At 33.4% G+C, this 15,672-nt stretch overlaps 1 protein-coding gene across 1 annotated transcript in view; it reads left to right on the top strand.

Annotated features, from left to right (window-relative positions):
- The first annotated feature begins 2,830 nt into the window (after nucleotides 1-2,830).
- Nucleotides 2,831-15,672, top strand: part of LOC127738449 (uncharacterized) — a 48,102-nt gene continuing 35,260 nt past the window's right edge. Inside the window, exons 1-10 of the mRNA XM_052249708.1 lie at nucleotides 2,831-3,737; nucleotides 3,954-4,989; nucleotides 5,511-5,752; nucleotides 6,206-6,389; nucleotides 7,032-7,129; nucleotides 8,404-8,464; nucleotides 9,059-9,243; nucleotides 10,040-10,259; nucleotides 12,757-12,884; nucleotides 13,643-13,853. Coding sequence (XP_052105668.1) covers nucleotides 3,093-3,737; nucleotides 3,954-4,989; nucleotides 5,511-5,752; nucleotides 6,206-6,389; nucleotides 7,032-7,129; nucleotides 8,404-8,464; nucleotides 9,059-9,243; nucleotides 10,040-10,259; nucleotides 12,757-12,884; nucleotides 13,643-13,853 — 3,010 coding nt within the window. The 5' untranslated portion in view covers nucleotides 2,831-3,092. The remainder of the gene's footprint in view (nucleotides 3,738-3,953; nucleotides 4,990-5,510; nucleotides 5,753-6,205; nucleotides 6,390-7,031; nucleotides 7,130-8,403; nucleotides 8,465-9,058; nucleotides 9,244-10,039; nucleotides 10,260-12,756; nucleotides 12,885-13,642; nucleotides 13,854-15,672) is intronic.

Raw genomic sequence — 15,672 nt, 5'->3', positions numbered from 1 at the left:
CTGCATCTTCAGGTTTGTAATTTATAATTACATTCTATCATTCATTATTAAAACTTGAAGGAGATTACTGAATGAATTAAGTACATTATGTCTTATTTTAAGTTTAAGAGAAGTAAAGTAAGAATAAAAATGAGGACCTTCTTTTACTTGGATTGTCCCCACTGTTAAATTAATATGACTTTCCTCACTGAAAATAAAATATTTGATAAAAATGTGATTGCTTTAAAGTTAAAAACAGTCCCAAGAAAAAAAAGTATCAACTAAGACATCAACTTTCCTTACTATCATTTAGATAGATACTCACTGAAGCATATCAAATACTAGTGTCATAACCATTTATGCACCTTTAAATTAAAAACCTTGTTATATATTCAGTCTGACCCCTTATTGCTGTGTCACAGAAGGCAAGATATAGGGATGCTTATCTGGCAGGGGCATCAACATGAACTTTTTTTATCAAGCTTTATATTTCAGAAGGTAGAGAAGCTAAATAATCCACATCTTAGATACAGATGCCTTATAGTCTGAAGTTTCCTCCATCTGTCATATTGTCATATATTTATTCTCCTTTATTTCAATTTCCTAGCTCACTGACTGCATGAAAAAATTTGATACATTTATGAATAGAAACTATATAAATTGACTGCAAGGGTGGTGTAAGGTGGACATGGTCCTTTGAAATAGTTGATATGAAGTAGACCTAAATTTAATGACACATCAATAAACACTATGTTTTTGTGATTAGGTCAGTTTCTCTGATACTACAAAAATAGGTCAAATATAAATGGTACAATATATAGAATGATTATTAGGTGTATACATCAGAAGGACAGGACTTATTTGACCTGACCTCATATTCATGGTGTATTGATCAACATGATAAGGTCTGATTCTTGTTACTGTTAATGAAAGGTTAACTGTATGTGGTGTAAAATGATTGTGTGGTGTACATGTCAGTCTGACCTTCCCAGGATCTTCATGGCTTATTATGTTAAGTTTTTGTAAAAAGGTCAATTTCTCAGATACTATTAGTAAAAAGAAACCATATTATGTTTATAGAATACATGGTGTACATGTCCTTACAGTGTTACTGTGGATTCATTATTATTCGTTGGATACCAATTTTCGTGGAGTTCGTGGGTACTGGTGAACCACGAAATTAAATGTTCAACGAATAACAAATTTTCTATAGGCTTGTATGCAGACTTCACCAAAACCACGAAATTAAATATCCACGAACATGTAAGTTTTCCTTAATCCACGAAAATTGGTACCCACGAAAATAAATGAATCCACAGTAATATAAAATAAGGAGATGTGGTATATTATTGCCAATGAGACAACTATCCAATAAAAGTTCAAACGAAGTGGATGTAAGTAATTATAGGCAACCGTACGGCCTTCAACAATGAGAAAAACCCATACGATATATTTAGCTTACTAAGGCCCCGACATGAAAAATATGGAACAATTCAATTGAGAAAACTAACAGCATAATTTATAACAAAACAATTTAGAAAAACAAATAATACAGACATGAACCACCGACAACCACTGAATTACAAGCTCCTGATTTGGGACAGGCACATATATAATGTGGTGGGGTTAAACATATTTAAAGGCACCAACTCTCCCCTCACCTGGGACAGTGGTGTAACAGTACAACATAAGAACAAACTATTAAAATCAGTTGTAATGGTCATAACTCATCAGATCGATACAAAGCAGAAAAACAGACCAGAGTGGCAGGGTATTTATAAATTCCTAAAATCAGTTAAGCATTTAAGTATTCTTGATAAGGTAATTTTCTTAGTTACTATAAGTAATAGGTCAACTATATTTGATCTGTAAATAATATTAGGTGTACATTTCACTCTGACAGGGGTTATCTGACCTTGACTTCATTTTCATGGTTCATCAAGCAAAGTTATTTTCATGATAACAAGTAGTTTCTCAAATACTGTAAGTAAATGGTCATCTACGTCCTTCTGACAGGGTTTATTTTACCTTGACCTTTGACTTTGGTTAAGTAATGTTAATTTTTTATGATTAGGTTAGTTTTATCAGAAGGCAACTATATATTAGTGTATAGACTGATTTGTTAGGTATACACTTTCATATCAGTTTGTTATTTTGAACTTGACCTATTTTCATGGTTAATATGTTAGTGTTAAGGTTTCTTGTTTAGGTCTTTTTCCTAATGAGTTACTAAATGTAATAGGTTAAATATCTTTGATCTGTATAATAGTTTTTTTTTTGTTCATCTGACAGGTTTGATCTGACTTTGACATCATTTTCATGGTTCATTTGATCAGCTATATTAGGTTTACACGAATAGTTTAGTTTCTCATATACAATAAGTAAAAGGTCAACTGTGTATGGTGTATAGAATGATTTAAAGGTGTACATGTCCCTGGCCACCTGAAAAGGATTATCTTAACTTGACCTAATTTTCATGCATCATTAATGAAGTGCTAGTCATACTTTAAGTATTAGACTTCAGTCATAATCAGTAAAGTTTAACTGAAGCGTCACAACAACTTTTTTCTTCAAAATTGTATCTAAAATGTGGCCTACCTCTGGAGAAAAAAAATATGAGGTGTTTTATTCTCCAAAGATAAACTAAAGGCATATTGCAGCATCTATTTTTATTTTGCTTTTGGCTTTTATCAAGGTAACAGATAATTGCACATGTGGCTGATGCCAAATGATTTCTAGTAGAATAATAATGACAATGTTAACACTATATAAAGCATTTTTATTGATTTTTTACAGGAGCTGTTGCTTGGATAAATGATGATTCTTTCAGTCTTGATGAGATTGTTCTCACATTTGGAGCACACTTGGTCCTGTCTAATTATACCTCAGTCTCACAGATATTGTCAGATGGTAAAAATAATTCAGTTGTTCATGTTCTTCCGAAAGCTACACTTAAACTTGGCAACACTCTCACAGTTCCTTGTTTTGTGTATTCCAAAGGTATTCTGGAACCTGCCTCTGGGACTACTATTTATATTGAAGAATGGTTGTACATCTTAGGAAACATTACATTCAGTAATGATGAAAGTGTCATTGTCAATGGAAACCTTACCATGGAGATCCAAAACTTTACAACAGTTGACCTGAACATAGGATCAACTGGTATAATGACTATGATCCCATTAACAGGTGGTAGCATTTTCCCATTAGACACAGAGAAGTTCAGTGTGTCTGGTACCTTCAAATGTGACATTATCAACATTACCAGTATACAAGAATTTACAGTTGGAGCAAATGGTGTGGTAGATATGATACCAGTCACAACAAATATGTATATGGGTAAAAAAATTCTTATATTAGGATCTGTCAATCTTCACCATGAAATATCTATTGTACACCCATGTGAGTCATTTCAGATAACTGGTTCTAAATCCAGACTGGTATGGGATAAAGAGGCAAATATAACACTTGAATGTTTATACGTATATATTAATGGATTTTTCAAGCCAGGGACCATTACTTTTGGGGCAGGAGCAGAAACTCTCAAGATAGGTTACTATGGAGATTTTGAATTTACAGCAGATGGTCCTATATTGACAAACTCATTCTGGGCAGACGGTACAACAAAGATAAACAATGTTGCAGAATTTAAGTCTTTGAACAGATCTGATCTGAGAATAGAAGTATTTGTAGTAGATGAAAGTGGATACCTGTACCTGAATGATGAGTCATTGCCAAAAATTGTCAGTGGTGCTGAGGTTTGTAAATAAAGTAAAAACACAGACCAAAAATCTTTTTTTCTTCATTGTGTAAAAGTAAAGCAGCAAGAATTGAATTCATTAATATTTATGAGTAAAAATCTAAAGATACTATTTTTAAGAAAATAGATTTAAGAAATATATGAGATGTACATGTACATATGACTTCATCTATTTTAAGTTGAACATTAAACATTTTTTCTGATCTTTTACCAGGTTGCTACAACTTACAACAAAATCAGAGCCAGATACTTAGTTGTTAATGGAAACTTGAATGCTAAGCTACTGAGTACTGATCCTGGAGTAGACAAAGTCACAGTCGGTAGTGAAGGAACTTTTCTGTTCACTCCTTACGATGAATTTTTAGTACATGAAATTGAGGTTAATGGAATGATGAAGTCTTATACACCAGTTATTTTCAGAGGTCAGAGACTTGCCAAGGTTGAGACTTTGACAATTGGTGAAAGTGGAACATTGGTACTAGACAACAATGCCCAGGCTACCAAATCATGGAGTGGAGTATCTGAGATGCCATTCCATTATGTGTATGTTAATGGTCATCTTAAAGCTGGAAAAATATTAAACAGATACATTAATGAAACTGACGAGGGATGGAATTACATGTATATTCATAATAGTTCATCCATCTTTGAGTTTGAAACAGAATTTCCTTTTTTGATTGAGACTGCAGATATCAATGGAACTTTTACATCATATAAACCAGTTGCCATGAGAGCACCGTCATCATCAAGCAAACGATTAGCTATTTTTATTGGTTTGGAAGGTCACATGACTTTGGATTCTGATTCCTCACATCCTATTGGTCCATTTGCATCAAACTCATCTATATATGCAGAAAATTTAGTAATGGACACAGGAAGTTTGTTGGAGGCTGCTGATACACACTTTGACATAGATACAGTAAAAATAAGTGGTACTATGACTGCTCAGCCCAAATCAAAAGTGGAAATACGATCATTTAGTGTAATAAATACTGGAAAGGTCAATATCACAACACCAATCATTTTAGAAAGTCTTACAGTCAGTGTTGCTGGAATGCTGGATATAGATTTCAGAAGAATGCCAAATAATACCAATTTAGGAAATACAGCTTCTTACATGCTTGTTACAGACAACATTGTAATCAGTGGTACATTACAGGCAGGATCACTGTATATTGAAACAAACAAAATGACTGTGTCAGGGACTTTAGATGTATCGGGAGGTGGTTATCTAAATAGTAAGGGAACAGGTGAGTACAATGGGAAGGAATACAGGGTAGTATATTTCATCTTAAATTTTGGTTTATGTTTAAAAAAATGAATTGAGAGAGCACATGCGTTAGTCAGGATTTTTGTCTTTAGCATTATAAGATATTACACCGCTTATTTCAACTTGGCAACACTCTCACAATAATACGATGAAATTGACAGCAAACTTCAATCAACTCAGAAATCCTTTTTAAATCTGCACTTTCCAGCTTATGTTTGAATGTATATGTTTAATTTTTCTATTTGATTCTATTCTATACAATACAAAAATCTTAAGATTATGAGAAGCAAACAATATAACTTCTAAAAATCAACAATTTGCCATATATTCATGTTTAATACTAACAACCTGTAAATTTTACATTTTAAGACTAGACACAAGAAAAATTCAGACTTAACAAAATTACTTTGATCAGATTTTTGATACATAGGCTTAGTGTGGGTTTAGTTTCATGACTATAACATCATGAAATACTTACCAGCAATACATGTATATTATAAGGAGGTGGATCAGGCTACTCCTCTGGAGCAAGTGGAGGCAGTTATGGAGCCAGAGGAGGTAGAGGAAGTGTTGCCAATGCTGCAATGCCCTATGGTAGTATCTTCACAGTAGGAACCTGGGGCAGTGGTGGAGGTAGGGCTGGCAGTACCCTAGGTGGGCGTGGTGGTGGAAAGTTTCATGCAGAGGTTACCACACAGTTTACACTAACAGGAACCATGAGAACCAATGGGGATGATGCAGTTGTAGGTGTAATATGAAAGACTGAATTTAAATGTTATGCTTGGCAGAATAAAAAGAAAATAATGAACTCTGACCTCCTTACAACTTTATTTCTGGGACAGCCCTGACTGATATTTATTTTGGAAATTCCGTGATATTTTAATCAACATAAATAAGTCACATGTTTGATTTAAATGTTAGATAATTCAGGGTTCAAACAATACATGTTACAAAGCTATTAAAGCATTTTGAAAATGGTGATTATTATTGTTTAATTATTTTGGGAATGTTTAAAAGCAACCCCTGAATTATTCACTTAAAAGATGGGAAAAGAACTTTCATGAGTTAAAGCAAAACTGCTGGTACATATAAATAAAAAAAACAACTAAAAAATAGCAAGTTTGAAGTTGTGTTTTTATTGCAAGACAGTATTTTGAATCATTTTAAAACGAATTCATCTTGATGTGTAATTACAGGTTACAAATGCAGGAGGTGGGTCTGGTGGCTCTCTATATGTTCAGTGTGCCACCCTATCCATGTCTGGTTATATATACTGTAATGGTGGAAGTGGCTTAGGAAATGGTGGAGGTGGATCAGGTGGCCGTATTAACTTCTTCTTTAATCACGGAACATTTGAAAGTGGACATGTCATTTCTAAAGGTTAGTAACACTGCCACAGAATTGTATATAGTGGATAAATATATTTTTCTGACTATGATATATACTTAGGATGCTGCAGCAGTGTAGTGGACTGTTTATGTACATTTCCTGTTGGAATTTACACCTTACAGAGTTCATATCCGTTCAGTTTGTCAGTGATAAAATGTGGATTTCAAGTTTAGCTGTAGTCTTTACTAGATATGATAATATGCATGGGTTGGGTTTTATTAGAATGCGATGAAGACTGTAAATTACTTGCCTTAGCCTGTTACAGTCTCTGTATCTCCAGGAATAACAGGAAACATGACAGAATTGTATGAATTAGTCAAAAAGTATCATTCCATCAAATAAACACAATATACCCAAAAGCTAAATGTGAAGATGATCATAAGGTAATGAAAATCCAGTTGTAGTATGTTGGATAAGCATTAAATATATTGATGTTTTCATTGTTATATGGTTGTGTATTTGATGCAATGATTATGATTCAAAATTTTTTTAACATATAGAATTATAGCATTTTCCCACAGTTTTTTTTTATGTTCTTTGCACCTATTTGAACAATGCCCTTTGACTTTTTAGAAATAATAATGACCTCATCTGAGGTGAAACCATATAATTTAAAATTTGTATTTTTAACAGGTGGTTCTGGATATGAACCTGGAGGTCCTGGAATTATGTATTTCCATGGAAAGACGAGCAGAAATCTCCGTGTTGACAACAAATGCCAAAAACCTATGGTAATTATATATACAGTTTTGGCTTCACATACATTTATGCATTCTCAAATTACATTATCCTTAGAACTGAGACATATAATGATATATAAACATTAGGGAAATAGTAATTTTTATATTATACAATATAAGATAAACAATGTTTAGTACAATGACTTGGTAAGAACCAGACATCAACTGAACAGCACATGGAGATCAATAAAAGGACAATATCATTACTGCATTTATATTTTATTACTTGACAAAATAAAATTCGAACACAATCAAACAGTTGGAGCATTCTTTAAAAAATATGATAATCAGAAGAACAGGCTGTTAGTTTTCTCGTTTGAATTTTCACATTTTTCATATCAGGGCCTTTTATAGCTGACTATAGGGTATGGGTTTTTCTCATTGTTGAAGGCCGTATGGTGACCTATAATTAGGGCCCCGCTGAATGGCGGCCGCCCTATAGTGATCAGTCTGTCCGTCCGTCCGTCCGTCTGTCCGTCCGTCCGTCCGTCCGTCCGTAACAAATCGTGTCCGCTCTATATCTAGAGAACCGTTATGATTTCAAAGTTTATATATGACATGTATATTAACCAACACCAGAGGGTGTGTCATAATGTATGTTCAATTTCCTAGGTCAAAGGTCAAGGTCAAAAACTTTGGTTTTAGTTGACAACCCCATGTCCTATGGTAAAGATCGTGTCTGCTCTATATCTTGAGAACTGTTATGATTTCAAAGTTTATAATTGACATGTATATTAACCAACACCAGAGGGTGTGTCATAATGTATGTACAACTTCCTAGGTCAAAGGTCAAGGTCAAAAACTTTGGTTTTAGTTGACAACTCCATGTCCTATGGTAAAGATCGTGTCCGCTCTATATCTTGAGAACCGTTATGATTTCAAAGTTTATACTTAATATGTATATAAACCAACACCAGAGGGTGTGTCATAATTTATGTACAACTTCCTAGGTCAAAGGTCAAGGTCAAAAACTTTGGTTTCATTTGACAACCCCGTGTCCAATGATAAAGATACAAATTTTTTACCACACATTATTCACAGCGGGGCCCACAGAGATGGCTCCCATCTCAATGATATCTAGTTGCTTTTATCTTCGTCATTTGAACTCTGGTGGTGAGTTGTCTCATTGGCAATCATACCACATCTCCTTATTTTTATATTACAACATTCATGATATTGTTGATATTGTCAAAATGTAATATGTTTTGCTCATATGATATCTGGCAGAAGGTAAATCAAACTTTCACTATTTGAATTATTTGTAGGTGACAGAACCTTCAGGAACTACAGCCGATATAAGCCATTTCAACACTTACAAATCAACTGGTAAATACTGTATTACTATTGCTTGTTAAGTCATTAACATTTTTGAATACTTGCCAATCTCAACCTTAAGTCTAGATAATATATGTATAATGTTAGATTTTTTATCAATCCTGTGTTTGAAATTCTGTATAGGGAAAATTAATGTTGACCCAATACTTTTACATGTTCTGTACATTGAAATGATACTGCACATGGCAGGTGCGCTTGACTCCAATCTTAATTTACAAGGATTGTCAGTTTTCCTACTGAAGGTAGTGGTTCTCTCCGGGCACTACGGCTTCCTGCACCAATAAAAACTAACCACCACAAAATAGCACAATAGTGTTGAAAGTGGCTTTAAACACCAATCAATCAATCAATTAATCATTGTAATGATGTTTTTCTTTGTAATTTTGTAGTGAAGACAAGTATGTTCAGATAACTCATAGATGTAGAAAATATTCTTATTTATGAAATGATTTTTCTTTTCTTCACATTAAAAATGGTTAATTTAAAAAGAAATTTCTTTGCGGTCAAGGTTCATTCTGCAGTTTTCAGTTCAACATGAAATTCTTTGAATAATCTTGTTCTAACATGTGTTGTATTGTTTTACAGGAGCTGTAGCTTTTCTTTTACCTACCAGTGATGGTTTTGTCTATGATTTTACCATGGTGGAAATCTACGGTGGAGCCCACTTAACTGTGGATGGAACCAATATCCACATAAAATCTGTCAAAGTTGTTGGTGATGATACAGGACATTTACATATTCCTCCTCATCATACACTGGAACTAATTGAGGTTAGAGGAAATACATTTTGAGGAGAATATAAGGGTGAAAACCACAGTTTGAATTGTAAAATGATAAAAGGCCAATAGATATTTAAGTAGTTGTGAATTTACTGTCAAAGATATTGCTGTTAGATCTTTGTGTAAGGAATCATCCTTCATTAGTGATTAACCATTTAAGTATTAGGAAAAAATATTACTTGTTGTAAAAATACATGCCAGGTTTTGAGCTTCAAAAATTCACTTAATATATATTACCATAAACATGAATTTATATGGCATGGAAATCTGAATGTTTGCAAATTGAAAAGAAAATATGATATCCAGTAAGATGTACATGGTTGACCAAATATTTTGAGATACACAGTCATGTTTACAATGTATCAATGATAGCAGGGTAGGCAGGGTTGGCATAAACTGGGGTTGAATAAATAACTTTTAAAAAAATCTATCCAAACCCGCCAAAACTTGTTTTTTTGGTATTGCCTAGCCTAAAAGGAAATGCTGAGAAAACCCAGGTTTTAATTGTTTTTCCTGGGTAATACTGGATAATTCTTGGCAATATGGAATATGCCTGAATCTTTAAAAGGAGTAAGTGATCAATTACAAATGTTATACATAAAAGATATATTAGAAGATATAATATTTTAATTTATAAGTTCACCTCTTTGAGACTTTATATCATTTAGTGTATTAATTTTAAAAAATATTGGTCCAGCAACTCAATTTTGGGAGAATATATTTCTTTTATTTGAATTTAGCAAGGATAGAACCATATAAGAACTAATAATGACTTTTTTAAATGTAGTCCACAAGATACCGCAGAGCAAATGTGACCTACCATCCATTTATATACAAAGATTCAACATGGATCCTTCCTGAAGCTACTGTGGAATTCAGACAGTCTTTGGATGAACAAGGCAAAGGCATGAGTTCATATGCTTGTGCATCTAGTTACTTAAACAGTAATACTGTTAAAATCTGGGGTACAGTTGTTGGAGATTTAGCTCATCTTCTTGTGTCCACAGGTAAATTGTGCTGATATTCATATAATGATCAAAATATGCTATATTTTGAAAAAAAGAAAGTCTAAGGGTTTAAAAAAAATTGTTTTCATTAATTGAATAATGTCAAGTTAAAAATTATATTAAAAAAAGATAGACATATGAACAAAGGAGTAGGCCCAGTAAGACCCCTTTTAGCCCCAAAATATAGCAGTTTTACACAATTGTTAAAATGTAAATTTTTAGCTATTTATTGGAAAGAAGAATACTTCTGTTACATAAATATGGGCTGTTTTTGACAATACAATGCACATGTATCGGGTACTAGCATCATTAAGTCATGCTAAATTACTGAAATCTTCGAAATTTTAGCATTATGGTGAATTTTTAGACGGTTTCTGTCTGAAATGGAAGTGGCCGCATTTGTGTTCATTCTTAATATTTAAATGTAAGTTGTATTTGATGATAATACATAACATATATAAAGGTTGAGAATGAACACAGATGCTTCCACTTTCATTTTTGACAAAAACCATCTGAAAAGTTACATATTATGGCATATTTGATAGATTTTAAATATTTTAGCTTGAATTTGAGCGTCTTTAATGACTAAATCAGTTCAAATCTTTCACATAAACTAATTGAATCGACTGAAGTAGACACTTAAGTGTTTAAAAAGTGTCCAAAATCTTTCATCAGATGAACCTGAATTTTGAGGCCAAAATCGTCCCTTACTGGACCTACTGCTTTTCTAACAAAATTCATAAAACATAACGTAGTTATTTTATAGTTAAATTTGACCCTTTATTTGTTTCATCATGGAAGTATTATATTGACAGGAACTACAACGATTAATTAGCACTTACTTATAACCCGGGGATCCATGTAGAAAAGATATGGAAACTGTCTAATTAGTATTCTATCGTTAATTTCCTTTTGTGACTATCTGCGATGCCGCGGTCATAAATTGACCAGAGATACTTCTTATCAATCACTTGGTTTTTATCGAGAGAGGTTAGCATCAATACCTGTCGAAAAAAACACCTTTGCTTATTTCAATCAGGTAGGTTGACCTGTATTCATAAACAAATTATTTAAACAAATGGAATGATGTCTGCCATGAATTAATTATACTACAATGTTTAAAAATAGTAAGTGACATTATTTTATTTGTTCATGGGTTAAGTTAAAACTGTCATAAGGGTGTGTTCCGGTTACTGCCGAGTCACAAAAAATTTTCCTGATGTAAATATACACAGTGACGAATCAATTTATATATGTAGTAAAGGGCCTGGATTAGCCTGGAAAGCAGAAATTTTCAGTTTTAAATGCGAAAACTAAATAACACAGAAATAACAAATATAGTAATAAAAAAAGACCCACCTCGTTATTTATATATACATTGTATGTGCGTTTTAATTTTTTGGCATTTGTGAAATTCAAAACTGCTAAAATATTCGTATTTGAATGAATTATGTCCGATAATATACAGCCGATGTTAGTATTTCAATTTGTACATTTATGAATGTGCCAATCATGACTTGATTTGACCCTTATTTATCAATTTGAGAAAAAAAATAAAGACATATAAAATGTTATGGAATGGCTAAACTATCTCTGTCTCATAAAATATTTTATCACTTTCTGTCCAAATGATACTAGTAAATATTACTTTACAGTTACAGTATTTAAAAAAATCAACAAATCGGGGCTCAGCGGAAACATTTGTATACCAACCAATGATCTTACCCTGGATTTAGAGCGAAGCCTTATAATTCTTACATCAAAATAAAATCTCTTTGATTTTTTATTTTAATCAGAACAATCATTTTCAATCCTCTTAAATATGCATGAAATGTATGCCACTGGAGTCAAACAAACAGTAATTATCACAACTTGAGATAAATATACATAAATCAATAAACCTGGTGTATTTATTCAATTAATATGGTACAAATTTCCATTGTCAATGTGTTTTTTTTAGAATTAATGATGTCTCGCACAAATCCATCACTCTATCAAGCGGCATACATAGGCAGATATAGGGTAACGGAATCTGCAGAGGTTTTCTGATTGCTGTTTCCTTAGAATTTATCACAACTTTCAATTTCTTCGTTTATTTCCGTAATTGTTAAAGCAACCGAGAATGACAATATTGTAGGGCGCCACACGCTGGTGTGTAAATAACGTGCCATGTTTCAAGTTAATTAACCTATCATTAAATTGCTCGTGGCATAGCAGATGAAGCTTTTGAAGTTGGGTCCTAGTAGTTCCTGTCAATATAATACTTCCATGGTTTTATTAACTCTTGATAATAAAGATTTAGATTTGTCTTCTTTCTAAAATGATATTAAACACACCACTCTAATTAAAATTATTCCCTCATTTTATGAAATATGTTTAAGTTGTGAACTGTTATATGATATCTTGGCAATGGTACAAAATAAACATGTAAGAATTTTGAATTAAAAAAATTGAATTAAATTGTAATTTTGATTCATTATTTAAACATTATTTACAGGAGCTACACTAGAGTTTGAAGAATCGTCCAATAGAAATTTAACGTTCTCAAACTTTACTGTACAGAATGGAGGCAAATTAGAACTGACCAGTGTGTTTGGAGATGAGACTGATGTTTATCACTTACAGGTACTTACATTGAAAATTTTATAATTAGCTTAATAAAGTAAAGATATGAAGGGTATTGGGTCGACCATGAAAAGCATGTATTTGCCCTTGGCCATTTCTTCACCTAAACAATTTTTAGTACTACTGATTATGATAAGAGTTTCTGGGAGGTCTTAAACAATGAATCAGAAAAAAAAAATCATTTATTACATGAAATTTATACTCTTCAGTTTTTGACTTAAATTTGACAGGACAAACAACATATCGTTATGTTTATTTTGGAAAGTGTTTGTTTGTATGAATACTGAATCCATTTTGAATTTGACAATTTTCAGTCACTCTTATAATGATTGTAAATTAAACTTTTTTAGCAAGTCTCCTGAAAATTCATGTTTGCTTGTTACATCAGGATAAAACTGGCTTTCACATTGTAAGTTTCATATTTGTTGTTCTAGAATTATGGTACAGCTGTTTAGTGACAAGTTGTTTAACTGCAACAGATCATTTTGTTACTGTTAATTCATAAATTATTGATAAGTTTTTATTATTGTGATTAATGTGACTGGGTCATTATCTCAATAATAAGAAATTGCATTCTGATATCTGATACATATATCTGTATACAGATATTCCTGATATCGCAATAATTCATCTCACAATTTTGTCCATTCTTCAAAAAATGCAATAATAAATGCACACAATAATTTCTGAATTAACAGTATTTGAAAAGTTTTATGAATATATCAACTGTAATAAATACATTCATTGATTAAATGCAGGTACAAAAAAGTGGACACACAGGTATTGTGACTGTACAAGGAAATGGCCAGTTTAATGTTGGAAATCTGGACCTACTGACAGATATATTGAATATTCATAGTGCTGGAACATTCTCTGCCTCTGGTTATGGTTACACGGCTGGTAAAGGAGCAGGAAGGAGTTCTGCTGGAGGAGGCTATGGTGGAAGGGGTGGAGCTAATTCCGCATCAGGTAAGGTCAAAGGACAGGTGATGTGTATACAGTGGCCATGGAGGAAGGGGAGGAGCTAACTCTGCATTAGGTAAGGTCAAAGGACAGGTGAAGTTTATTCAGTGACCATGGAGAAAGGGGTGGAGCTAACTCAACAACAAGTAAGGTCAAAGGACAGGTGAAGTTTATACAGTGGCTATAGAGGAAGGGGTGGAGCTAACCCAACAACATGCAAGTTCAAATGACAGGTAAATTTATACAGTGGCTATTGAGAAAGGGATAGAGCTTACTCAACAACAGGTAAGGTCAAAGGATGATTGAAGTTTTTACTGTACAGTTCTGCATATTTTGGCTTTGAGGAAAATAGTGGAGCTCAGTAGCACTTAAGGTTAAAGATCAGGTAACATTTTTTTTCAACAGGTGGTTAAGCAAGGGTCAGACCTATAATCCGACAGTCCCATAATCTGACAGTCGTGTAGTCCGACAGTCTTATAATCTGACAATCCTATAGTCCGATAGACCTATAATCTGACTGCCCGATAGTCCAATGCACGGTCACTTATCTCTGAAAAATATGCCTATATTGACATGTAACGTTTGAAAATTAGTATAATTTTTCACACAGAAAATTTTTGGGAAATATTTTTATTTGGGGACAATCAGTACTGATGTTTACTATATGCGCTTCAATTTTTTTTCTTTCATTTCACCTCTGACCATACGTTTGGTCGGTCATATTGAACAAAGTCTGTGAGAGTCTTAAAAAGTCTGGTGGCCTAAAATTGGGTTATTTGTGTTCATAACAATGTATATTGTTTATAACGCGTTATGTTATTAATATGAATTTTATTAAGTCATTTGTAAAAGTGATTTTATTATACAACATGTAATACTATAAATATATATGAGTTTTTTATTCATTGTTAGCTCACCTGGCCCAAAGGGCCAAGTGAGCTTTTCTCATCACTTGGCGTCCGTCGTCCGTCGTCGTCCGTCGTCGTCGTCGTCGTCGTTAACTTTTTACATTTTGAACTTCTTCTAGAGAACCACTGAATGGAATGAAACCAAACATGGCATGAATGTTCCTTATGAGGTGCTGACCAAGTGTTGTTACTTTGAAGCCGATACATCATCCAAGACGGCCGCCAGCAGGGGACTTAATTTAACATAGGACCCTATGGGAAATACATACAAATGTCTTCTTTTAGAGAACCACTGAATGGAATGAAACCAAACATGGCATGAATGTTTCTTATGAGGTGTTGACCAAGTGTTGTTACTATGAAGCCGATCCTTTATCCAAGATGGCCGCCAGCTGGGGACTTAGTTTAACATAGGACCCTATGGGAAATACATACAAATGTCTTCTTTTAGAGAACCACAGAATGGAATGAAACCAAACATGGCATGAATGTTCTTTATGAGGTACTGACCAAGTGTTGTTACTTTGAAGCCGATCCATCATCCAAGATGGCCGCCAGCGGGGGACTTAGTTTAACATAGGACCCTATGGGAAATACATACAAATGTCTTCTTTTAAAGAACCACTGTATGGAATGAAACCAAACATGGCATGAATGTTTCTTTTGAGGTGCTGACCAAGTTTTGTTACTTTGAAGCCGATCCTTTATCCAAGATGGCCGCCAGCGGGGGACTTAGTTTAACATAGGACCCTATGGGAAATACATACAAATGTCTTCTTTTAGAGAACCACAGAATGGAATGAAACCAAACATGGCATGAATGTTCTTTATGAGGTGCTGACCAAGTGTTGTTACTTTGAAGCTAATCCATCATCCAAGATGGCCGCCAGCGGGGGACTTAGTTTAACATAGGACCC

This window comes from Mytilus californianus, unplaced genomic scaffold, assembly GCF_021869535.1.
Source record: "Mytilus californianus isolate M0D057914Y unplaced genomic scaffold, xbMytCali1.0.p SCAF_1, whole genome shotgun sequence".
Classification (NCBI taxonomy): Eukaryota; Metazoa; Mollusca; class Bivalvia; order Mytilida; family Mytilidae; genus Mytilus; species Mytilus californianus.
Note: the sequence above shows the minus strand (reverse complement) of the source record. Positions and strands in the feature narration are given on the sequence as shown.